This window comes from Moesziomyces antarcticus (genome assembly GCF_000747765.1).
Source record: "Moesziomyces antarcticus DNA, scaffold: scaffold_v10009, strain JCM 10317, whole genome shotgun sequence".
Classification (NCBI taxonomy): Eukaryota; Fungi; Basidiomycota; class Ustilaginomycetes; order Ustilaginales; family Ustilaginaceae; genus Moesziomyces; species Moesziomyces antarcticus.
The window spans coordinates 412,705-436,365 of record NW_014639001.1 but is presented as its reverse complement, the minus strand read 5'-3'; the positions used below and the strand labels follow the sequence as shown (position 1 = coordinate 436,365).

Genomic DNA, 23,661 nt, shown 5'->3' with positions numbered 1-23,661 from the left:
TGTACAAACGGGGAAGACGAGCCGAGACGGGCCAGCGCGGGGGGTGAGGCATCCAGTGCACCGAGCCACGAGCACGAAGCTGTGGCGGAGCGCACAGGACGACGGTGACGGCCGCTCGGCGACGGTACCAACGAGTGGCGACCATCGCTCGCGCCGCACGCAGAGCAAGAAAGGTATCGGGGGACAAGAACAGCTACAGCAAGACAGCAGTCGAGAGAGCGCGCGCTTATGCCTTCTTGGCGGCAGCCTTCTTGGCGGCGGGCTTCGCCACCTTGGGTTGGACGGGAGCAAGGGGTTTGCGAGCAGGAGCGTCAGCCTAGAGTGTTCGAGCGAGCCAAGCCAGACGAAGGGGGGGTTGGTACGATCAGCGTCGGTGTGCAAGCCACATGAGAGCGAAAGAGGCGGCAATGCCAGCCAATCATGCGACACCGATCGCGTCGCGAGGTGCGTCCGTCGCTCGGCTGGCTCTGCGATGCAATCACTAGAGCCAGCAGCAGCGATGACGCGCTACACTGCTTCGTCTCAGCTGGCCAGCGTCCCGAGTCCCCGATCCTTGCCAGGAGCGAGAGAGAGCGGGACGGCGACCACGATGAGCGAGCAGCCCCAACGTCTGTTAGAGCGATGTGGAGACACTTACCTTCTTGGCAGCGGGCTTCTTGGCCTTGGTGGCCGTTGACGAAGCGACCTTCTTGGCAGCAGGCTTCTTGGCGGCGGTCTAAAGAAGATGAAAACGAAAAATGAAATAAAAGTGTGAGCAACATGATCACGTGCGCAGAGGCAAACGATGATGATGATGATGACGACGACGACGACGACGACGAGAGCCGCGATGGTGATGACGAAGAGGTGGGAAGGGAGGGCGGGCACAGCAGGGGCCTTGGCGCAGCGACGCGCGAGGGGCCGATCGAAATCCAATTTTATTTCCGACCCCTCTCCTCCTCCTCCCTCAGCCGATGGCCAGGTGGGGATGGTGATGACGACGAGGACCAACTTACCTTCTTGGCAGCGGGCTTCTTGGCAGCCGCAGCAGGCTTCTTAGCGACGGCAGCCTTCTTGGCCGCGGGCTTCTTGGCGGCGGCGGCGGTGGCGGGCTTCTTCTCGACCTTGGCCTTGGGGGCGAGCTTGACCTTGCCCGAGGGGCCCTTGGGGAGGACAAAGGTCTTCTTCTCGGCACCGCGGGTGATGGCCTGGTTGACACGCGTGTTGAAGGTGGCCTCGGAGCCCTTGGCGGTCTCGGGGTGGTGAGACTGGATGTACTTCTTGATGGTGGCACGGCCGATACCAGCACGGGCCTCGGCGGGGTGAGCAAGGATGGCCTCCTTGATCATGGACTGCAGACGCGACGCGACGGACAACACAGACGGACACGGGCCAAATCAGACGATGGCGAGCAGGCAAAAGAGGGAGGATCGGGTCAGCAGGCTGTCATCGTCGTGCTTATCGGTGCTGCCAGCATCCCAGGGGGGCGAGGCGGCGCAGTAAATTATTTTCGAGAGGTGGGTCCATCGCGAGACGCGCGCGCGTGTTCCATCCATCCAAATCGCAGACGGATGCTGACGGCGACCGCGACGCTCGTCGGCGACCACCTCTGCGCGCATACACGTCGGCACATGCGCGTACGTGGTTGCGACATCGAGCATAAGCATGCAGGATGCTACTTACCTCGTAGGAGACCGAGGTGCCGGCGGCCTTCTTGGAGGCGGCCTTCTTGGCGGCGGGCTTAGCGGCGGCAGACATTGTTGCTGTGGGTGGTTGTTGGTGGTGGTGGTGACGAAGGTGTCGAGGTGTGGTGGTGTTGGATGGTGGAAGTGGTGGACAGAAGCGAGAGCTTGGATGTCGAGTGGTGGTGGACGATGGTGATGGTAGTGAGGAAAGGGGGAGGGGGGGCCGAGGGGAGGTAGAGATGAGGGGGTGGGCAGCTATTGGGGCGGGAGCCTATCCCAGAATTCAGGGTGGCTCAGCCGGGCAGCCTCATCGCGGCATGGCGGGCGTCGGCCAAGGCGAGGCGAGCTGACAGGCTCAATGGGAATCAACAGCAGTATGCAGCGGCGGCGGCACAAACCAGCACACAGCAGCACACAGCAGCGAGCCCGCCCGCTAAATGGCACCAGGAAAGCCAGGTCGGGCGAGTTGAGGCGAGGCGAGGCGAGGCGGGGGCGGGCCTTGGCTGGGAGAGCGTGTGTGGTCTGGCTGCTAAAAATCCAGTCCGGGCAGGGCCGTCGACTCGGCGCGTGGATTTTCGCGGGCCGGCTGCCTCGACACGAGTGGGTTGGCTTCTGGGTGCATGCGCAGCTCGCCGCCGCCGACTGACACCTCCTCTCCCCCTCCCTCCTCTCCCCCCCTCTCTCTCTCTTTTTGCCTTGCCAGCTTGCTGACTGACTTGCTTTCGTGTGCAGTCTATCGGCTTGTCCTGCTCTGCCTCTGAATCTCCGCGCCCGTTTGTGTGTGTGTTGAATTGCAAGATCCACGCACCTGCCTTGCTTGCTTGGCCCTGCGTATCTGCTCGCTCAGCCTCTTGGCTCCTCCATCTCGGAGGCCGTCTGTTTTGACCATGCAATGCTCTGTCTATCTCTCGCTTGATGGGACCGTCACGCGTCGTCCTTTGTCTAGAGTCAAAGTGTAGATGCTGTATCTTGCTCCATGATGTCCATGAGGCCCTGAATGCGGGCTTGACGCGCCTTCATTGTCAACACGCACTGCGCTCCTCCTCGTCATCCGTCCATGCTCAGATGCTCCCAGAATACAAGCAAGGCATGCATTGACGTCGTTGTCCTGCCATCCATATCATTCTCGATTATGCCATGCTCGCTGTATCCCTCCTTTGAACATTACTCGACACGTGAGGACGACGTCCCTCTTTCATCAATGAGCGCAACACCCTCGCTTTCTTGCGGCACACCCAGCCTTGCCTTGGTGGTGCCCCAGGGCCTGGCTTTCGGCAATGGAGAATGAACCACCGATGTAGTCAGTGCTTCTTCCAAGTGCTTCCAGGGGTGGGTTCGACGAGATCAAACCGCTGGCGCTCGCAGTTTTTTTTTTCTTCGGCGGCGCTCATCTCGCTCTCGCTCGGTCGCGGTAGCTGTTCATTCCTCCCCTGGTCCTCATTTGGGAAGCCATTCCTCGCCATCTCGCAGGCATAGGCTCGCCATTCCTGGATGCTGAGCTGTACTTCCGACGCGAATGACGGCCCACTGCATCCCGACCCTTCCAGGCTGCGAATATACTCGAGGTTCGTCCTCTGGATCTACGCTCCTCAACGAGAGCGCGGCATCCACACCATGATAGCGAGGCTGCCAGCATGGATTGCCAAGCGCAATCAGCTAGCTGAGCCAGCACGGATCGATACCAGTGAGAGCTTCGAAGAGTTGATTGCCGCGTGTGCTTGTTGGCGGCTCGATGCTCGGGAACCTGATCGTTGCGCGCACACCCGCATGCCAGTTGCCAGATCGCGCTCTGAATGTGTAGCGGGTCATTTCCCTTTTTGCCTCTCTCCGCTTCTTGCCCCATTTCCCCTTCATCTTCTCACCTACAAGCCTGATTCAACCGCATAGCACGATAGTATGGATCTTTCTCTTTGCATCGGTACCACTTTCTCCTCTTTCCGACGAGAGATGGAGGAGCAAGGACCCGACAAAAGCCAACCTCTGGCACGGTCGGGCGATTTTTCCAACGCCAAAGCTCGTCGCGTTGTTCGAGTCGCGCCAAGCAGCCATTCTATTTTGCAGACTGGAGCAACACCCAGCTTTGGCCGCCTCGCATGCATCGAGCCAAAAATGGCGCGAAAAAAGGCGTGCGTTCTTGAACACGGGGCCTGCTGCGTCGGCCCCCTCTCTCGAAGCTGGATTTGGCACACACTGGGGCTTCCAAAGCCGCGCGTGCCGTGCCGGGTGGGGGGCGATCCATCAGCCCATGCACTGCCCTGCCGATGCCCGCAAACAAGGCTTTCTCTCGCGCTGCCCCCCCTGAGCCACGCCCAGACTGCTCGGCCGCTGGCTCCACCTTTCCTTTCGCCTTCCTCTCCTGTGCGAGCGTAGGCTGGAGACACTCAAGGTTCAACTCGAGCTTGCCAAGACGCTCTGTACCCACCAACCGCCACGCACCGAGAAAGGTCCAAAGTGCAGGAACGGCAATTTCTCTTTACGGTAGCTCGACACCGTCTAAGCAGTCGGGATAAGCTACAGGCGCAAAATCAGAAATCCCGGGCGGAGGCGCGTAGTTGCGCGACTGTCTGCTCGGCCAGGCTTGAAAAATTCCGTGCCGCTCGCTGCACGGCGATCAGCACCCCGCCACCTGCCAACGTCGCCGTCGACCCTATCTGCAGCCATCCGAGAGCGAGGTTTCGCAAGGGACGTAGTTTTCTCTTCCTTCCAAGACGGCGTCGATCCGCATCCACATCCACATCCAGGTTTGCATCTGTCCGCTGGTCGTACCGGGTCGGGCGTGCATGGCAGCCAAGACCGCGCGGCCCTGCATATGGACGAGCATGAATTGATTGAGACCGCCGGCGCCACCACATCGGACGATGGTCTTTTCAGACGCGCATCGGGGACGATCTGCTTTCATCGTCGAAGAGCGTCACTCGTTGACCGAAGGAGGCTGCGTGCGCTTTCGCCCGATCCAGTCCGACAGCGATGACGCCGAGGTCTTGGTGGTCCTAGGTCCCACATTGAGGCTGCCCGCCCTGCCACTTGGCTTATCGCTGCTGTTGTTCGACTGCGACCCGTTGGCCGTGAGTGTCGATTGCGAATCGTTCGAGCTGGTTGGCGGCGTCGAGCGGTGCGGCTGGCTCGATTGCTCCTGCTGTCGTCGCCACTCGCGATCCTTGGCCTCGAGCTCTTTCGAACTCACTCGCTGGCTCGGGTCGAGTGTCTTCACCCCACCCGCGGGCACCAGCAGCGAGCGAGGTGTACACGCGCACGTTCTGCCTGGCTCGACCATTGTCGTGTATGGTATCAGATGGACGCAAGCCGCATGCTTCCGAAGAGGCTGAGTTGCACTGAGGGCGAGCTAAACACGCTAAGGCCAACTCAGCCCAAAGCGAGGCGGAGCTCCGAGATCCGATCTGGATCGTGTGGAGGTTTGGCCGCCAAACAGCGGCAACTGGGCGAGGAAGCAATTTCGAGGACCCTTGACACCGCCTCCCTGCAAAGATCGAATCTTCCTTCCACTCGTCACACCAGCTGAGCAGCGTCGGTACAGAAGCGTGCTCAGGGAGACGGAGAGACTAGCACACGATGAGCGTGCTGCTCGAGACGTCGGTAGGCGACATCGTGATCGACCTGCACACCGAGGCGGCGCCGCGCTCCTGCACCAACTTCCTCAAGCTGTGCTCCAAGCACTTCTACAAGCTCAACGCCTTCTTCCGCGTGCAGAAGGACTTTCTGGCGCAGACGGGCGATCCGACCAACACGGGCAAAAGCGGCGCCAGCATCTGGTCGCAGCTGCCCTCCACGTCGCGCGACCGTCTCGACAGCAGCTTGTTCCAGCCAGACACCGACGAGACGCTCAAGCATACCAGCAAGGGCACCGTCTCCTTTGCATGCATCCGCAGCCAGCAGGAGCATGCAGAAGACGAGGAGGGTGTGCTTCTGGCAGGGTCACAGTTCTTCATCACGCTCAAGGACGACATCGAGTATTTGGATGGCAAGCACGTACCTTTCGGAACGGTGGTCGAAGGGCAGGAGGCCGGTGGCACGCTCGACAAGATCAACGCCGCATTCACGGATGATCAGAAGCGGCCGCTCAAGGATATCCGCATCAGGCACGTCGTGGTGCTCGAAGACCCTTTTCCGGACCCGGACGGCTTCAGCCCGCCGTCGCGCTCGCCCTCGCCCACACCGTCGCAGCTTCACGCGCTGCGGCTTGCGGACGACGAGGACCTGAGCGAAGAGCGCGACGAGACCGAAAAGGAGCAGCAGCGACGCGATGCCGACACGAACGCAGCTGCGCTGACGCTCGAAATGGTCGGCGACCTCCCCTTTGCCGAGATCCGCCCGCCCGAGAACATCCTCTTTGTGTGCAAGCTCAATCCGGTCACGCGCAGCGACGATCTGGAGCTCATCTTCTCGCGCTTTGGCAGGATCATGTCGTGCGAGGTGATCAAGGACAAAAAGACCGGCGACTCGCTCCAGTACGCGTTTATCGAGTTCGACAAGAAGGACGACGCCGAACGCGCCTACTTCAAGATGCAGAACGTGCTCGTCGACGACCGCCGCATCTGGGTCGACTTTTCCCAGAGCGTCAGCAGGCTGCATGGCGACTGGGTCAAGAAGCGCAACGGAGGCAGAGAGGCGCCGCGCGGCCATTACAAGTGGGGCGATCAGTCGTCTCGCAATGGCTCGCATGCAGCCAGTCGCACCAGCTCGTACCGACCGCGCGACCAGAGGGAGGAGAGGGACCGTCGCGACCGCAATCAAAGGCCTCGCTCGCCCCGTCGAGAAGAAAGCAGGGAGCGTGATCGCAAGAGGTCGCGACGCCAAGACGACGACGACGACAGGCGCTACCGCAGAAGTGCCGAGCAAAGCAGGAGCACCCGCGACGACCGAGACAGCAGACACGGCCACGCGCGCTCCCGACGCGAACACACGTCCGGTCGCTCAGAGCGTTCCGAGCGCGAACGCGACCGTGACCGCCGTCGTGATGATGATCGAGATCGAGATCGCGAGCGCGCAAGCGGCAGTGGCAGCCGACGCGATCGCAGCGACGACAAAGATCGGCGGCGCCACGACGAGCGTTCGCGGCACGCGAGCGATTCTCGTCGTGACTAGCGCATCGTTGAGCGCCTCATTGCCCATTGCAGCATCAGGCAGTCAGGCATTGCATGGCTATGTACTTGTCGTCCTCGTTGTGCCAGGACCTGCTGTGTGAGAGTGAACTTTGTGTGGGACCCGGAGTAAGCGACCAATTCCGAAGGCTATCCGGCGCACCCTTGGCGTCTGTGCGCCGCCGCGGCTCCTTTGGAATTGGCGGAGGGAGATGGCGCGGGATTCGGGACTCGACACGTGTGTTGCACGTCTGGCATTGCACCCTTTTGAGCTGCTCGGGCTTCTTCTCACACCATCAGCGTCTCTCTCTCTCTCTCTTTCCACATATCTTCGTCACTTGAACTTCGCGACGGAGCAGTGCAAGGCAAGGCAAGGCGATGCGATGGTCGCCGAAATGAGTGCATCGCCCTACACACGGTCGAGCGCACTCGCGCCGTCGCCCACGGCGGCGTACTTCCCCAGCTCGTCGCGGCGCAGCAGCGTCTACACCTCGAACGCCGCGGCGGAAGACGACGAGGCGCTGGACGAGATTCGGCGGTACGAGTCGTTTTCCACCGTAGACTGGGTCGTCGACTCCACGCGCGAACGCAACCGCATCGCACGCGAACGCAATGCCGCCTCGGCGCACTTTGCCAACGCACACCTCGCCAACGGCTCACGCGCCGATGCTGCCTGGGGCCATGTAGGATTTGGAAGAGCCGGCATCCCGCCGAGATGGTGGTCTAGAGGACCCTGGGGAAGGAGAGCTTGGCTCGTGTGGGGGATCGTCAAGAGTGCGCTTGCCGCGTTTACCGATAGCGGCGTGATCGTGCTCGTGGGCATTCTGATCGGCCTCAATATGGGCGTCATCAGCTTGGCCACCGAGTGGGCGTCGGATCTCAAGCAGGGGTATTGCAGCTCCGGGTGGTGGCTCAATCAGAAGTTCTGCTGCTGGGAGATGATGGATCCTGCAGGGCCGGGTGGAGCACCGCTCCCGGCCGCAGCCAAAGCACTCGCCACCGCAACTGTCACTGTGACGGCACCCGCAGCTTCCTTGGACCCCACCGGCTCCACGACGCTGCTCTCCACGGCTGCGCCGGCAGCGGCACGCGCAACAGCCAGGGCCATCGCCCACGAAGCGTACAACCTCACACTCCGCGGCGTGCGCGATCACGAGCTGTGGTCGCGAGCGGCGCACGACATCTTTCACGACGGCCTCGGTGCAGGACTGGGCCTAATGGCGCGCGCGGAGGGTGCGGCATCTGCGGGCGCGGGCGACTTGAGCGAGACGTGCACCGACTGGGTGCCGTGGTCGCGCTGGGCGTTTCCGGCCTGGATCGTCTACATGCTCTTTGCGAGCCTGCTGTCGTTCATCTGCGCGCACCTCGTCAAGTCATTCGCACCCTACGCGGCCGGCAGCGGCATCTCGGAGATCAAGTGCATCCTGGCAGGGTTTGTGATCAACGGCTATCTGGGCTTCTGGACGCTGGCGATCAAGAGTCTGACGCTGCCGCTGGCGATTGCGTCCGGGCTCAGCGTGGGCAAGGAAGGCCCCGCAGTGCATGTGGCGTGCTGCATCGGCAACGTGGTGGCGAGCTTCTTTCGCTCGTTCAACCGGAGCCAGGCCAAGATGCGCGAGCTGCTCACCGCGGCTTCGGCGGCGGGAGTGGCAGTGGCGTTCGGCTCGCCAATTGGCGGCGTGCTCTTCTCGCTCGAAGAAATGGCGTACAACTTTCCGGCGTCGACCATGTGGCGCTCGTTCCTGTGCGCGTTGGCGGCGACGGTGACGCTGTCGTTCATGAACCCCTTCCGTACGGGCAAGCTCGTGCTCTTCCAGGTGTCGTACGACCGCGACTGGCACTACTTTGAGATCATCTTCTACATGATCATCGGCGTCTTTGGCGGGCTGTATGGCGCGTTTGTCATCAAGTACAATCTGCAGGTGCAGTCGTTTCGACGCAGCTACCTCGCCAAGCACGGCGTGAGCGAGGTGGTGGTGCTGGCGGTGCTCACGGCGTTCATTGGGTATGCCAACAAGTTCCTGCGCATCGATATGACCGAGTCGCTCGAGATCCTCTTCCGCGAATGCGAGGGCGGCGGCGACTACGATAACCTTTGCCAGAGCTGGGCACAGTGGCGCATGGTCAACTCGCTGCTGCTCGCCACGGTGCTGCGCACGGCGCTCGTCATCATCTCGTACGGATGCAAGGTGCCTGCGGGCATCTTTGTGCCCTCCATGGCTATTGGGGCTACGTTTGGTCGCATGGTGGGCATCCTCGTCAAGGCGCTCTACAACGCTTTTCCGCACTGGTCGCTGTTTTCGGCGTGCCAGCCCGATGTGCCGTGCATCACCCCGGGCACCTATGCGTTCTTGGGGGCCGCAGCGGCGCTTGCTGGCGTTACGCGCATCACCGTCGCCGTGGTGGTCATCATGTTCGAGCTCACGGGCGCACTCACCTACATCCTGCCCACCATGATCGTCGTGGGCATCACCAAGGGTGTTGCCGACTGGTTTTCGCGCGGCGGTATTGCCGAGCAGATGATCAAGTTCTCCGGCTACCCGTTCCTGGACAAGGACGACCACAGCTTTGGCGTGCCCGTTGCCGACGTGATGCGCGCGGATCCGCAGGTGCTGTACGCTGCAGGCATGCGGCTCGACGAGCTCGAAACCAAGCTCGCCGACGCCAGCTACAAGGGCCTGCCGCTGGTCCAGAGCAGGGACGATGCAACGCTGCTCGGATACGCGGGCAAGACGGAGCTGCGCTATGCGGTGGGCAAGGCAAGGCGCGCACGTGCACTCCATGCCGATACCACGTGTCTGTTCAGTGTGGGTCCGAACCGCGCGCGCGGCAGTCGGCGCGGGACGCAGCAGCAGGACCTGCTCAACGTGGCTTCGCTGCCTACGACGGCGGCGGCGGACCAGGCGGTGCGCGAGGACATGCTGAGCCGGTTCAGTGGTGCCGCTGCAGCAGGTGGGGCTCTGGGACTCGGCGGTGGCGGCACGGCAGCGCGCGCGTCGCAGCGTCAACACGAATCCGAGTCTCTCATCGGCCAGCTCGACGGTGCACACGACGATGACGACGACGCACCTCGACCCCGGTCGAGCTATCCGAGTGCTGGCATGGATGGTGATGACGACGACATGGACGGGGATCCCGAGCTGGGGGAGGCGGGCGGCGGAGTGGATGGCGAGGGCGATTCGGACGTGCTCGAGTTGGCGGGGTGGATTGATCCGACGCCTTTGATCGTGCAGCCAGACATGGCGCTCGAGACGGTGATGGACATGTTCAAGAACCTTGGGCCGCGCGTGATCCTCGTGGTCGAGTACGGCAAGCTCTCGGGGCTGGTTACGGTCAAAGACGTGCTGAAGCGCATTGCACAGCAAGAGAAAGCCGAAGCAGCCGCACGCTCGGCATCGCTACCGAGCACGGCTGCTGGCTCGCACGAGGGAATTGGGGGCGGCGAACTCGAGGTGCTGCTCAAAGAGGCCTACGACTGGGCACAGCAGCAGTGGGCATCCATCGCGCCGCATTTCGACCGTCTGGGTGCCAGAATGGGCGTGTCGACAAGGACGGCGTCGCGCGCCAGCGCGTACTCGCATCTCAGCTCACATGCGGGCAGGTACGACTCGACGCCCGAGCCCGAACCGGAATCCGTGGCGCTGCACAACTCGCAGGGTGCTCAACGGCATAAGCCGCAGGAAGACCAGCATTCGTTTGTGCTCGGTGAGGCAGACGAGTAGACACACGCCCAGTGGCGGGAACAGGACAGTGCAATCGCAGCGTGACAGGGCAACAAGACTGTGTGCGCGTGAGCTGTGCGGTGAATTGCGGATGAGCAGGTTGGCGCTGTGTCCTGCAGCGGAGTTAGCGCAACTTCTTGTCCTCGAAGAACCCCTGTAAAGCGTTGTGAAGATTAGCGTCAGCATTGCGTTTCTGATGCTGCGTCTTGGTGGAGTGAGGAAACTTACACGGAGATGACGGAGTTGCCAGACACACGCGCCGAGCAGCGTGATGAGTTGAAGAGAGCTCCACCACATTGCCCTCGAATTGGTCACTTCCGAGAGATCTCTGAACTGGGCCTCACGTTCTCTCTGATACTGCTGTTCCTTCCTAATGTCCCTCAGCAGGGCGTTGAGGTCTCTGACTCTCTGCGCGAGATCAGTCACATGCGCCTTATCCTTGTGCGAATTGTCGGGCTTTGCGTCGCCGATGACGATATCGAGGTGCATGCGCACCTGCACCGCGGGTCTTCCGTCGAACTTGGCGAGCATGCAGATGCGGTGGTCGCCCGCCTCGTGCGAGGTAAACGCAAACTTGCCCTCGGGTGGACCGCGCGACGAAGTCACAACATGGTCATCGCGCACTTCGCGAACAGAGATGTGGATACCCATGTCGTCCTTGACCACAAAGCGCTGCAGAGTGGTGTCCCACTCTTCGGTCATGTAGTGGCCCACCACCACCGTGTCGTTGGGCAGCTCTTCCAGGAAGCATTTGGGTGTGTCGGGCTCGAGGTAGAAGTACAGCGCAGCCGTTGAGCGCACCGCGAGCAGAAGCGTGCACAGCAGCAGGAGCACATTCGTTCGCCCCAGCATTGTGTCTTGCTCCGTCCCTGTCGGCGTCGAGCGAGCAGTGGGCTATACGATCCGTATATGCTTGTGCGCTTCGGTCCGAGTGTTATGTGCTGTGGCCGATCGAGTGGTCGAAGGATGTGCAGCACTGCCGTCCGCCCGAAGTTGGAGTGTACGGCGTCGACGCTGTGGTGTGCGTAGTGAAAAAGTGGTGTGATGAGGATGGTGAACGGCGAACTTAGGCTTTCTTGGCACGGGGCGTGTGGGTTGCGGCGACGTGGAGCCGACCTGTGCGTCGAATGCGCCCGCAGACCGAAGCGCTGGAAGAAAGAGCCGGCCCAAGGGTGCAGCTGAGACATCGCTGGCAGAGCCCCGTCACGTGAATTTCCTTCGCCCGCCAGCATGGTCTCGGCCTAACACCTTTCGGCCCTTTCCTACTCCCTTAGCACTCTCTCTGTGGCCAGTCCGAGGCACATGGTCGACTTGAACCTGGTGCTCCGTACATGCTTTCGAGAGCATCGATCCGGATGAAGCTGTAGCATCCACATGGAGCGGTGCTGATCATGCGAGTAGATGCCCTTCCCACTGCAATCCGGGCTCGGATTCAACACAGACATGGAAAAAGCCGCTAAAAAAAGGAGGCCGAAAAAAAGGCAGAGTTGCGCCATCTGAACCGCAATCGGGAGGTTCGCACGAATGATCTTCGATCCACCCATACCGTGTTAGAGCTCGATGAAAACGCTGGACTGCTGTGACGTCATCGGCCAGCATCACACGACTGCGAGCCAAGCTGTGCGCATCGGCGCCAACCGTTCCGAGGCAAGCCTAAAACGCCGCGATGTACACGAGTGGGCGACAATGACGAGCTGCCGCATCCGCATCCGAACGCCGCCTGCAATGCTCGCTCACACGACCCGGCGATGCGGGATTGACGGCCCGCGTTGGACAAAGGCGAACCAGCCCAGACTGCTAGGCGAGATTGGTCCGGCTTCGCCTTGTGCATCGAGCCTGCGACGCTGCAAGAGCCGACGAATACCGCCAGACTTTCCATTCTCGGAAGGTGCTACAGTAGTGGGTGCAAAGCGTTGCTGCCAAGGACGGCTGGCCTCGGAGTGGATGGATGGCGGGCGTTGCTGCCAAGAAGTTTCGCACAGGCACGCCCGACGCCATTCGAACTGGGCCCTATCGATCTGCCGTTCCCGAATTTCGCGTCTTCATGCCAATAGAAGTGCAAGTCTAACACGATCAGACCGACTTTTCGCTTCCCTCATGCGGCTCGGACGAGCTCTCCACACGACGAATGTCACAACGAGGGCTTCCAAGACGCAGGCGATCGGCCTTACATGCCAACATTCGGGGTGGCTCGCGATCTGACGAAGTGGGTTCAGATGCCGTGCCGCTGCGTTTGAAAAAAGGCACCCCTTCTCCCCATCCTGGGCTCCACGAGGCAGTATCTTTCTGCCAGCACCTTTGGGCTAGGGGCAACGGGAAGGCGCCACGCCCCTGCGCCCCTATTTCTGTGCACGAGAGCGGGGGAGGAGTCTTCGAGCTTTGTGTAGGACTTGCGGGCCGAGAGGTGGGATCCGAATTAGCGGGGCAGCAGGAACGATGCACGGAAGCCGGTCGACCGGCGGCAGCTTGACCACACGTGGATCACACGTCGTCAGTGTGACGGCGCCTTCACTTCCGTTGGAGGAGGAGACGGTATGGAAGCAGCCAGCGATCAAGGGACTGCAGGAGCGTAACACACCTCTCGATGCGGAGTCAAAAGTGCGCTTTCACTCCGCGGCAAGCGCAACATTCCTCGAGCTGAACGAGTGTCTACCACGACGCTCGCTTCGGCATTGTTCTGACCGTCCGACGGGGCGCTGTTGTGGCGATGTCAAGCAAAATGCGCAAAGTGGGCGAGGAAGAGAGGGCAAATGAGTGCGAGTCAGACTCCGATCGTGCCGGCGGTATTTCCAGTCCGCCGCATTAGGGGAAAATAACCAGGCGGGGCGCGAGTGTTTCAATGCCGCCGGTTCGTCGCAGCATTCCATCCGATCATCGGTTCGTTGTTCGAGACAGGCATTCGTGATCGCATTGGCTGAAAGGCATCGATAGTACGAGCAGATAAGACCGCCCCATGCGGGAACGGGTCGGTTGACCGGTGCGCGTGGGCTGGCCGTAGGAACCACGCGGTGGAGCTGTTGGAGTCGCGTGGTCGAGAGCGTGCAGGAGACGGGAAGCGGCATTGGTGTGCCGGGAGCTTCTACACCGCGCCGGCCGATACGAGCGGAGTGCCAGGGCGAAAGAGACGCGCGATCAACAGCAAAGCAGCAGCACACCTCACAACAGAGTGTTGGTTGCGGGTTGCGACGAGCAGGTTCAAAGTCCGACCTGCACATGAGGCTGCAATCGGCCCGGCCCTTGGACCACGCTGCGTCACTTTCTATTTCGCATTGTCCATTTTGCGCAGGCGACACCGGTTGCGGATTGCAGATGGACGAGTCGGAAGACGGTCGAGGGCGGAATGAACTTGCCGACACCTGCTGTCGGCCGTGTGACGCGCTTTGGCTGCAAGCGAAGACAACCTGCCCCGGTTTGGCAGCCTTGAATCGCGAGGTAGAGAGAAGTGGCTCGGTAAAAACCGACCGAGCGCCCGACGATCTGCGTGTGGGCGGGGCTTGGACGCTTGCGCAGATCGTCGTGATCCAGAGCAGTTAAAAAAAAAAGAGAAAAAAGGAGAGAAATTGCAAATTGGATGGCGCTCCATGCTTGCCCCTATTCGAGGGAGCTAAAGATTTGCCGCAGGCTGGCCAAGCTGCGCCAAGCCTTGGAGATGGTGCAGGCAGCATGGACCAAGCATTGACAGCGCCGGACGACCGCCGAGAAGACCGAACGACGACGAGCAGAAGAGCCAACACGCCAAGGCGGCTACGGCCCGACTGCAAAAGCGGCGCCAAGACCAGCGAGGCGGCTGCGACCGAAGGATCACGCTGCAAAGCCGAGCCACCCGTCTGCATCCCTGGCCATTCTCATGCGCTGTCAAACGCCAGCTTGACTGCTTCAACACGCAGGTGACAAGGGTGCTTGGGGCGCCTCAGGCCGTGCTGGCGATGCACGCGGTTCGGCTAGTGTGCAAGTCCCCCCTCCACCACCACCTCGACCGCTTGGACCACAAGATGCGGCGGTGGTTTGAAAAAACAGTCATCTTTCCAACCAAACCGCCACTGCGCTGCAACGGCACGCATGATGAGGTGGAAGCGAGCCAGTTGAAACTCAGAAAAATTACAGGTGGAAAAGAGAGAAAAACCTTCCGCGCGTCACACTCTCGTCGCCTGGGCCGCGTTTGCAGCAATGGCAGTTCAGTGGCAGTGTGTGTTGGCTTGTCGATCCCCATTCAGGCTGGGGTCGACTGGAACAGCCACGGCTCCTCCGATCTGTGTCGACGATGCAAATGCACCCTGGCCCTCGCCTCGAGGGGCCATGCATCCATCGCATCAACGCGGGCCCAGCCTCGGCACAGCGGCTCTTGGCTCCCAAATTCATTCCGAGCAGTTTTGTACTGTAACTGAGCAGCAGCAGGAGCAGCAGCAGCAGCAGCAGCATTCGGCAGCCCAAAAAAACCGCACGGATCGGAAGCCGAATGCTTGTCAACGGCTGTTGCGGTGCGGTGCGGCTGGCTGGAGCTGCTTTAGTCGCCGCAATGCTCAACCCAACTGCCCTCCGCCCGCTGCACTGCGCAATCATGCCTGCACCCGCTCTGCATCCGCTCTGCACCAGACTTACCTCATAGTTACGCGCAAGAGCATGTTCTCATCTGCGCTTCGCCCGAACCCTCTTTCGCTCCCTCTCGCTCTCGCTCCGCCGTCATTGCCAACGGCTCCCTGCTCCCCCGCTTCATCCTCACTCTCACTCTCACCCTCTTCCTCACCCTCATCCCCTGCCACTGCCCCCTGCCCCCCTCGTCGCTGAAAGCCGAGGCCCAACCTCGCCCCCCCAACCCTACAACTATCTCCGCTTTGTCCTCTCCTCATCGTGCGCGTCTTGTAGCTTCCTTGTCGATCGCTTGGCATCAACCGTGTTGCCTCTTCACCACCAACCTTGTTCGGCTCACCCACTTGCTTGGCACCCGCCCACCGATACACTCCCGACGGTGTCAACCCAAGCTTATCCTCCAACCCGCACCATCACCGCACGCATCCAGCTCCGCCCTGGTCACGCACGATCGGTATACATAAAGCCAATCGCCCGGCCTTGTGCTTCGTCATCCACGGCACTGCTTTCAGCGAGCATCTCTAAAGCTCTTTGGCGACCCCTCTCGGATGCAAAGCTGGATAGGATTCTTCAGCCCGTAGCCCGCAGTAGCGCTTCCGCAGCTTTTCGCAGCCTCTTCCACCTTGCGCTTGAGCTTGTTGCCCGCTCAACGCCTTGCGCTTCCGCATCGTCGCATCCCGCTGCGTCTCGGTCGTCGTCGATCGCTCTTGCATCGCCCGCAGCAACCTCCCTTCTCTTTCGAAAGCGGCTTGCATCGGATCCCTCACCCTCGTCCCGCAGCCGCACCGACAACAGTGGGCTCCACTTCATTTCGCACTGCCCCCTTTCCCGCCGGCCGACACTCCCAACCCGCCAACCCGTCTGCCCCACCGCACAACCACAGCCTCGCTGCCGACATCGCCACCAACACGCTTCTAAGAGACCGTCAACCCACCATCATCTTCCACCTTCCTTCCGCCACGCTTAACCATTGCTCGGATTGATGGTCGCATTGGTGTCTAGCTAGCTCCCCCATCCCCGCCCACAGTCCCTCCCCAACGGCGACACGAACCCCTCCATCCCTGAGGAATCCATCAAGCCGCCACCCCCCCTATCACACAATGCGCTCCTTCACACAGCCTCCATTGGTGTCCACCGGCATGCAGGCATCGACATGTGTGCGCCGCGCCGCTGCGTGGCTCTTGGTCGGCGCAGCTTGCGTCTCGGCATTACCACTTCGCGATGGACCTTCGGTGTTCGCTCCTGCGGCTCAGTCTTTGCAGCGTCGAGCGATCATGAAGGGCGACAACTACGTTCCGCTTGGCAACACCACCGTGCCGCTCTCGCCGCTGCTGCTCGTATTCGGCGGTCTTGGGGCCGCGGCGGTGGCGCTCGTGGTGGCGTTGATACGCATCTTGGTGCCGTCGTGCATGTCGAGGTCGTCGCGCATCGTGCTCGAGGAGCGCGAGCGTGCACGTCAGGATCTGCGCATCCGAGGCGCTGTTAGCCCGCGCGGCAGTCCGGGAGGCAGCCCCGTGCCTGGTGCTAGCACGCCGGTGCATCCGCAACAACGACGATATCCGCCCAACAAACCCATGCGCAAGGTCGGGCGCAACTCGCGCGGCAGCTTCACGCCGGCCGACTCGGCTTCGACCGTGTCGAGGAAGAGGTCGTACCGCGGCACGTCGATTTCGCTGTCCGAGGCGAGCAAGAAGGTGGACCGGTCGGTGGCATCGAGCTTGAGCGGCTTCCAGGTGCCGCTGCTTACTTCGAATGACTCGAGCAGCGGATCGTCGTCGTTCCATCTGAATGCAAAGGAGACCATGTCGGAACGCGCAAAGTATCCGATCACCGCCACCAACGATCTTAACCTGGCACGCAATAATCCGAGGCTCAGCTTTGGGACGCGACATCTGGCGCGCACGAGCTCGATTGGTAAGGGTGCGGATTTGCATCGAACACGCAGTGGGGGGCGTCAGCAGCCCGAGATTGCGTTGCATCCGCAGCCGGTCGATCCGGCGTATGCGCAGCGGTGGGCGAGGCGCGAGTCGTATCAGCATCCGCTGCAGGCGACGAGTCGGAGGGATTCGACGCTCTCGGCGTACGAGGTGAGCAGCAGCTCGGCAGAGCATAGCTATCTCGAAAGCACAGCCACCAGCAGGATCGGCTCGTTCAGCAACATGTCTGGCAATCCGTTGCAGCCGCTTAGTGCGCCTGGGTTCGGGGCGATGCCGCAGGCCACGCAGCCGTGGGCGAGTCCGAGGTCGTTGAGCAGGTCGCCGACCCCGGACTCGTTGTCGCCCAATGCGTCCAGGTTGGCTGTGGTGGGTGCGCCGCAGGTGGGCAGTAGGAACTCGTCCGTCAGTGCGCTGCTCGATTCGGATGGTAGCGATGCAGGGGTGGCGCCCCAGACGGCGGTGCTCATTCCATCGCGCGCCACGTCGTTCACAAAGTAAAAACGCAACATCAGGACAATCATCTCGCATCGCTTTTGCTCCATGTCTACAAAATTTAGTGCCACTCGGGCGGTGTAGCCGAATGGCAAGCAGTCGGAGGCTTGCCCCCGCACGTGCTTGGTCGTCGGCTGCTTCATCCCCGATTCTTTTGGCATGCACGCATCTGTACCAGTACCTTCGCATCGCAATGCGCTCATTCTTCTTTCTTGTGATTGTAAACGTTGGGCTGGTGGCGAAGGGGTGGAATGCGGAGGAAATGCGTCGGCTGTTCGCAGAGCACATTCACAATTCGGGCCGCCAGCGTCTATGTTTGGAGGATAAGATTGCAGGTGTGTGGGGGGGAGGCTAGGACGTGGATGTGGGGTTGGCTTTCTGTGTGGCGGCTTTGTCGCGGATCTGGTTGGTGATGTCCTGGAAGATGGGAAACGAAAGGCTGTCTCGGTATCGGTGTATTGTTGAACGTGAGAGTAGGGTTCCTGCTGTGACGCTCGAGTCTTGCGTTGTGAGTGGTTGGTCGATAGCGTCCGGTTTATCCTCGAGCTGGTGTAGCAGTTGTTGCGCGTCTTCCTTGGCATCATCCAACACACGTACAAGACCCGGATCAATTGGAATTCGTCCGAGGAAGTGGATTCCTTCTCGTTTCGCCAGGGCTTCACCACCGCCTTTACCCCAGACGTTGGTGCAGTCTTTGCAGTGCGGACAGATGTACCCGGACATGTTCTCGATCAGCCCCAGTACGGGCAGCTGAGTCTTGCGACAAAAGTCCAAACTGCGCAGATTATCCGCCAGACTAACGGCTTGAGGGGTGGTGACCATAACCGCGGAGGGTGAGAAGGTACGTAGGTATTCGAGGATCGAAATGTGTTCGTCCGACGTTCCCGGTGGTGTATCGATGATCAAATAGTCCAGAGCACCCCATCGAACGTCACCGAGGAACTGCTTGATCATAGCGTTCTTCTTTGGACCCCTCCAGACGACCGAATCGTTGCGCGAGCGGAGCAGAAATCCGACGGACATTACGGCGAGTTGTTGCGACGCATCCGTGTACACGGGCACCCATCCGTCCGTACTTTGCTTGACCGTGGCGCCGTCCAGGCCCAACATGCGTGGAATCGACGGTCCCGTCAGGTCCACATCCAGAATACCCACTTTGGCTAGCCGGCCGTCTGGAGAGATGGGGGTGGAGGAGAGTGAGAGCGCAAGCTGCGCAGATACGGACGATTTGCCCACGCCGCCTTTGCCCGAGAGCACGAGGATGATGTTCGACACCTGCGACAGACGGCGTACGATCTTGGGGTCTGCACCCAGATGCGACGCCGACGGCGAGACCGATGGCCCCGATGCACTCATCGCGCCGTGTTGCCTCTTGCTTTGCGTGGCGGTGGAGATGGTGGCGGATCGTTGAGCAAGTGCTCAGTCGGTGGGGAGGCAAGTTGCAGGGAGTCACCTCCACGCCGGCTATCTTTCTTCCTTCCCTACCCGCACCTGGATCGGGCTATGCATCGGAGGCCCCTGCAGGAAAATCGGGCAGCTAATCTCCGCCCCAGTGGAGCTTCATCTGAGTCGGGTCCGTCTGACAGCTATTCACGGCACTGCCGCTTACGAATGCATTGTGACTTGCATACAAGATCGTCGCCGAGTCGTTCGAAACCTCACGCAGCATTGCGAACCATGACATCGGTCGTTGAAGAACGTGCGAACAGCTTGGGATTTCTCGTGCGTGTCTTCCGCGAGAAAGGCATCGGGAGCGGGGTCCACTCGTACGTACCGCGCTCGTGCCGCGCTCGTGCGCCGGCTAGTGTGGAGTTGTGGTGCAGCATGACGCAAACATGTACTCTTAGCCCTTCCCCTTCCATCCTCGGGCTTATTCGCCGAAACCCAGGCTTGTGGAACGGGCATTTGTTGATGACGGGCCCGCATTTGGCGTCCTGGAATGCAGGGTCGAGTGTTCGCTCACCGGCTTCCGCGAAGCTCCTGAGCTTCAATCTGAACCGGTCCACCTTCTTGTGCTTTTGTATATAAACCCCCGAGAGCTTGGACGTTGGCCATCCCGTTGAGACCCACGAACCATCAAGTTTCCTACGACAAGCAACGAGTTCAGCATGATTTGGCCACGCGACGACGCTTCGGTGCGCGAGGCATTCAAGAACGACATTGACAATGTGCATCTGCTGTACGACTACGATGCCGAGAACCCCGAGACGGGCGCACCGGAAAAGTGGCGCTACGAAATGTGGTTCCGCTCGGAAAATCGCATTGTCTACGCCATCCATGGAGGGTAAGCCCATCTCCCCCACCCGAACACAATCTGGCACATACTGACCGCTTTGTTATACAGACCGATGGCGGGTCGACTGAACTATCAGACTGCCGACTACCAGTGCATCCGACCGGGTGAGCTGTGGCAATGCAACTGGCTCGAAGGTAAGCCTTTCCCCCAATCCTGGCGGAGTGAGAAACAAAGTTGACCGGTTTGGACGTGGTGTGAACGCGGTGTAGAGACGGGAACGACTTGCTCGTTGGTGTACGACATCAAGAAGCAAAAGATCACCACCATGCTCAACTTTTCCAAGGGCCACTGGGAGAAGCCGCAGGAGGCGCATGGCGATAAGCGCAACCCGGAAGACTTTGAGCGATGGCGCAACCTCGCCAAGATCGGAATCCAGACCGACCGACACATCCTCAACGACCAGGCCACCATCCTCGAATCCTTCCGCGGTGCTGGCGACCTCAAGGACATCGACCTCAACGCTCCCACCCTCTAGTCGCCTCCCTGTCTTGTCGCTTTGCAAGTGGAATGCCATCCTTCAGTTCTTTCGTAGGCGATGAAAGTATCTGTATGAATTCGAGATGCTGTTCTGGGAGTGCACGAAAATCTATGCAGAAAAGGGCGCCAACCTCGCCGAGGGCTTCTCGCTCTGCGTGCGCAAATCGTACTCGCCATGCTGCGTGATGTATCGCACCCACGCTATACCACGCGACAAACCGAGTGAGAGAAAGGAGTGCAAACGGCGTCAGTACTTGTTCGTGCACTGGCTCTTAGGCAGCTGGGCAACTTACGCAGAGCTTGGTAGCCCGACTTTTCGACGATCTTGAGGTATCGCACCTGGATGCCCGACACGGTAAAGTAGGGGATCTCGAACTTGATGCTGATGGGTGTGCGGCGATCGAGCGTGTCTTCGCTCTTGACGCTGGGCAGGCCAAAGTGCGCGCGCATCAGGAACTCCTTCCCACCACCGAGCTGCTTGATCTTCCACACCATGGCCGACTTTTCGGGCGCATACACCACCGATCCAATCGCCGCGCGGAACTTGGGCGTGTCGGCATCGTCCGGCACGGGAATGTGGATCTCCACATTGTTGGCGGTGGAGCGACGTTTGAACTGCGCCTTGACCTTGACCATGAATTCGATGCGGCTGCCTTCGTGACGCTCCACGATGGCCTCGGCCCATATGAGCGGCTTGACCTGCGTGCTGAGCCTGTAGCTCATCAGTTCAAACTCGCCGTCCGGTGGGATGAACGAGATGGTGCGGTCGTTTTCGAAGCGCGACAGACGCACGCACTGGTGGAACTTGACGTCTTCCATCTCGATCGCCTTGCCGCGTGCGGCCCTGCCCGTGTTTTCGAACATGACCTTGTCGTTGAGACCGAGACGCAGCTCGGGCATGCCGGAGAGGTAGCACTTCATCTTGATGGCGCCCAAGATCTCGCTGCGCACCACGTTGCCATTGGCGCTGACGAGAAGGTTAACGGATTCGACGACGTCGAGGAACACCTCGTTCTTGCGGTAGCGGATACCCTCGGATCGCCACGAGACCGCATTGGTGACGGCCATGGGCGGGCGCACCTGCACCTCGAGCTTGTGCGACTCCTGGGTGATGTACTCCTGCAGGATCTTGGACTCGGTGGTCTGCGGATAGCCAAAGTCCATCATCTCGTCGAGCAGCTCGTAGATGATGACAAAGTTGTCGCGGATCGACTCCTCCTCGAGCTCCTTGAAGTACTCCTCGAGCACCGACGCGAGCTTGTGCAGGAAGATGAGCACCTCGGCGGCGTTGGAGTTGCGCCGTGAGAGCGCGAGCAGATACAGGTTGTTGTGACGGATAAACATGTAGTTGACGCCCTCGGACGAGAAGCACGGGCTCACGGCGCTTCCACCCGCCTCCTCTTCGAGATCGAGCAGCAGCGGCAGGAACTTTTCCACCGCCGATGGCGACACATCGTCGCGATACGAGCGCTGGATGAGCGACTTGCCCTTGAGGTCGACGATGGCGATGAGTGATGTCATGCCGGCCTTTAGATGCTGGAAGGTATGTTGGAGTAGCCTGATGATTGCAGTGCCGCAGGGATCCTCGTCCGACCGACTGACGTACAGAGCGCAAACGGCCGATGCGCTAGGCCGTGTATCTGCTGACTCTCAGGTGGGTGTGTGCGTGCGTGCGCGTAAGGGTGGTGGCGATGAGCAGAGGCCGGGCTGTAGCGGTGTCGATGAAGCGTGGATGTGGGAAGAGGAGATCCAATCTCGCCTCGGGCGCAGGGTGGCCTGTGTTGCACTCTCTGCTGGCGCGCAGCGGTCGATGGCCCTCAGTGGGGTCGCCGAATTCAAGTCTTCGCTCGTGCACGCAACGCCACGGACACTCAAACTTAACATCTTACCCGATTTCCGCGGCTGGTCAACCTCACGGACTCAAGCCAAGCAGCCATTCTCAGAGCATCTCTGGACGCAAAGCAGTGGCCAACACACGTGCTATCATCCATTGAAGGCGGGGGCGAGACAGTGTCGATTCTAGGGCATACAAATCACAAGGCGCATCTGCGCTTTGCGCCTCAGTGCACGCGGGGCTTTTTGCGGTAGGCGTCCTCGTGGGCCGGCTGGCCCTTGAACATGGCGGCGAGCTGCGCGTACTCCTGGTCTTCGTCGACGTGGACAAAGTGCTCGAGCTGGTGTGGCGTGCCGGCGGCCGCCTCGTCCTTGCGCTTCTGCCTCTGCTCGTTCTCGATGCGCGCCTTGTCCTTGGAGGCGGTGTCGTAGTCCTGGGTGCGGATGCCATTGGCGACCGTCTTCCACACGTTGCGCGACTCCATGGCGCCCTGCTTCTCCACCGGCTCGACGCTCACCTCTTCGCGCTCGGTCGAGGCGTCCCAGAACACCTCGTTGGAGCCGCCGGAGGGCGACTTGCCCTTGTACTTGCAGACGCCGGCCCACTCGCCCTCGACGGTGTAGAGCGTGTTGCCGCCGGCGCCGATGGTGGCCTTGAACGAGTGCGCCTTGCCCGAAAAGTAGCCCTTGCCCGTGTAGCTGAGCGTGGTGAGCAGGCCGGTGGTGGACTGGATGTACGAGTTGCCCGTGAGCTCGACGTAGGGCGAGCCGTACCACAGGCCTTCGATGAGCAGGTTGGGCAGCGTGATGAGGTAGAGCTCCTCGTTGGAGCTGCCGGGCAGCTTGAGGCGGAGCACGGCGTGTCCGACCTGCTTGACCGAGATGGTGCGGCCGGAGAAGGAGGTCTTTTGTGCGCAGTGACCCTCGAGGGTGACGCCGGCGGTGGCGTTCTCGATGGCGTAGGCGGTGACGGGCGGGTGGTGCGACACCTGCTCGGCGGTGAGCGTGGTCTCGCCGCGGCCGTTCTTGTCGCCCCACTTGCCGAGGAAGAGCTCGCCGAGGATGGGGTTGAGCGGCTTCTTTTCGGAGCCGGTGGAGATGTTACGTGCGGTGAATTGGCCCTTGAGCGTGCCGATGAACCACTTGAGCACGAGCGTCATGCGCTCCACCTCGTCTTTGCCCTTGGCGATCGCCGCGAGCGTGTCGGGATGCTCGCCCCAGTACGCGGGGAACTCGACGAGCGACACGGGCGACAGGATGAACGACGGCGCGGTGAGCGACGACAGATCACCGGAGAAGGTGGCGATGGACTTGAGGAACTGGCCCCATCCCTGTCGCTGCTCCTTGGGCACAGCAGCGCCGACTTCTTCTTCTCCCATGGTGGTGGATGTAGAGGGTGGTGGTTTATAAAGCAAAGACCTCTAAGCGTGCCGGTGACGAACGAACAACGCGATGCGATGGTGGTGGTGGTGGTGATGATGGAGAGGAGGAGGCTCATTCGAAAAAACAGGGCCAAGTTGCAACGTGCGTGTGTGTGTGTGGAGTAAATTGGGC

The 23,661-nt window shown here is 60.9% G+C and overlaps 9 protein-coding genes across 9 annotated transcripts; 4 read left to right on the top strand and 5 right to left on the bottom strand.

Annotated features, from left to right (window-relative positions):
- Nucleotides 1-226: 226 nt before the first annotated feature.
- On the bottom strand, nucleotides 227-1,737 carry PAN0_009c3820 (uncharacterized protein; the record flags this gene model as incomplete). The annotated part of the gene is made up of 6 exons (XM_014800779.1): nucleotides 227-316; nucleotides 638-715; nucleotides 784-876; nucleotides 996-1,331; nucleotides 1,383-1,586; nucleotides 1,663-1,737. 6 exons carry the CDS (start codon nucleotides 1,735-1,737, stop codon nucleotides 227-229), a joined length of 876 nt encoding a protein of 291 aa, XP_014656265.1.
- Nucleotides 1,738-4,575: 2,838 nt separating this feature from the next.
- On the bottom strand, nucleotides 4,576-4,938 carry PAN0_009c3819 (uncharacterized protein; the record flags this gene model as incomplete). Its single annotated transcript, XM_014800778.1, has 1 exon — nucleotides 4,576-4,938. One exon carries the CDS (start codon nucleotides 4,936-4,938, stop codon nucleotides 4,576-4,578), a length of 363 nt encoding a protein of 120 aa, XP_014656264.1.
- A 296-nt stretch (nucleotides 4,939-5,234) lies between these two features.
- Nucleotides 5,235-10,485, top strand: PAN0_009d3818 (voltage-gated chloride channel; the record flags this gene model as incomplete). The annotated part of the gene is made up of 3 exons (XM_014800777.1): nucleotides 5,235-6,732; nucleotides 6,898-7,001; nucleotides 7,123-10,485. 3 exons carry the CDS (start codon nucleotides 5,235-5,237, stop codon nucleotides 10,483-10,485), a joined length of 4,965 nt encoding a protein of 1,654 aa, XP_014656263.1.
- Nucleotides 10,486-10,609: 124 nt separating this feature from the next.
- Nucleotides 10,610-11,337, bottom strand: PAN0_009c3817 (uncharacterized protein; the record flags this gene model as incomplete). Its single annotated transcript, XM_014800776.1, has 2 exons — nucleotides 10,610-10,639; nucleotides 10,714-11,337. 2 exons carry the CDS (start codon nucleotides 11,335-11,337, stop codon nucleotides 10,610-10,612), a joined length of 654 nt encoding a protein of 217 aa, XP_014656262.1.
- A 1,584-nt stretch (nucleotides 11,338-12,921) lies between these two features.
- PAN0_009d3816 (uncharacterized protein) lies at nucleotides 12,922-16,055 on the top strand (the record flags this gene model as incomplete). Its single annotated transcript, XM_014800775.1, has 4 exons — nucleotides 12,922-13,083; nucleotides 14,086-14,339; nucleotides 15,092-15,333; nucleotides 15,661-16,055. The coding sequence occupies 4 exons, from the start codon at nucleotides 12,922-12,924 to the stop codon at nucleotides 16,053-16,055; spliced, it is 1,053 nt and encodes a 350-aa protein (XP_014656261.1).
- A 117-nt stretch (nucleotides 16,056-16,172) lies between these two features.
- PAN0_009d3815 (uncharacterized protein) lies at nucleotides 16,173-17,507 on the top strand (the record flags this gene model as incomplete). Its single annotated transcript, XM_014800774.1, has 1 exon — nucleotides 16,173-17,507. One exon carries the CDS (start codon nucleotides 16,173-16,175, stop codon nucleotides 17,505-17,507), a length of 1,335 nt encoding a protein of 444 aa, XP_014656260.1.
- Nucleotides 17,508-17,852: 345 nt separating this feature from the next.
- PAN0_009c3814 (cytosolic Fe-S cluster assembling factor CFD1) lies at nucleotides 17,853-18,857 on the bottom strand (the record flags this gene model as incomplete). Its single annotated transcript, XM_014800773.1, has 1 exon — nucleotides 17,853-18,857. One exon carries the CDS (start codon nucleotides 18,855-18,857, stop codon nucleotides 17,853-17,855), a length of 1,005 nt encoding a protein of 334 aa, XP_014656259.1.
- Nucleotides 18,858-19,178: 321 nt separating this feature from the next.
- PAN0_009d3813 (phenolic acid decarboxylase, bacterial) lies at nucleotides 19,179-20,272 on the top strand (the record flags this gene model as incomplete). Its single annotated transcript, XM_014800772.1, has 5 exons — nucleotides 19,179-19,267; nucleotides 19,447-19,501; nucleotides 19,583-19,785; nucleotides 19,846-19,931; nucleotides 20,007-20,272. 5 exons carry the CDS (start codon nucleotides 19,179-19,181, stop codon nucleotides 20,270-20,272), a joined length of 699 nt encoding a protein of 232 aa, XP_014656258.1.
- A 111-nt stretch (nucleotides 20,273-20,383) lies between these two features.
- On the bottom strand, nucleotides 20,384-23,486 carry PAN0_009c3812 (clathrin adaptor mu subunit; the record flags this gene model as incomplete). The annotated part of the gene is made up of 4 exons (XM_014800771.1): nucleotides 20,384-20,475; nucleotides 20,568-21,810; nucleotides 21,923-22,120; nucleotides 22,344-23,486. 4 exons carry the CDS (start codon nucleotides 23,484-23,486, stop codon nucleotides 20,384-20,386), a joined length of 2,676 nt encoding a protein of 891 aa, XP_014656257.1.
- Between the last annotated feature and the right edge of the window lie 175 nt (nucleotides 23,487-23,661).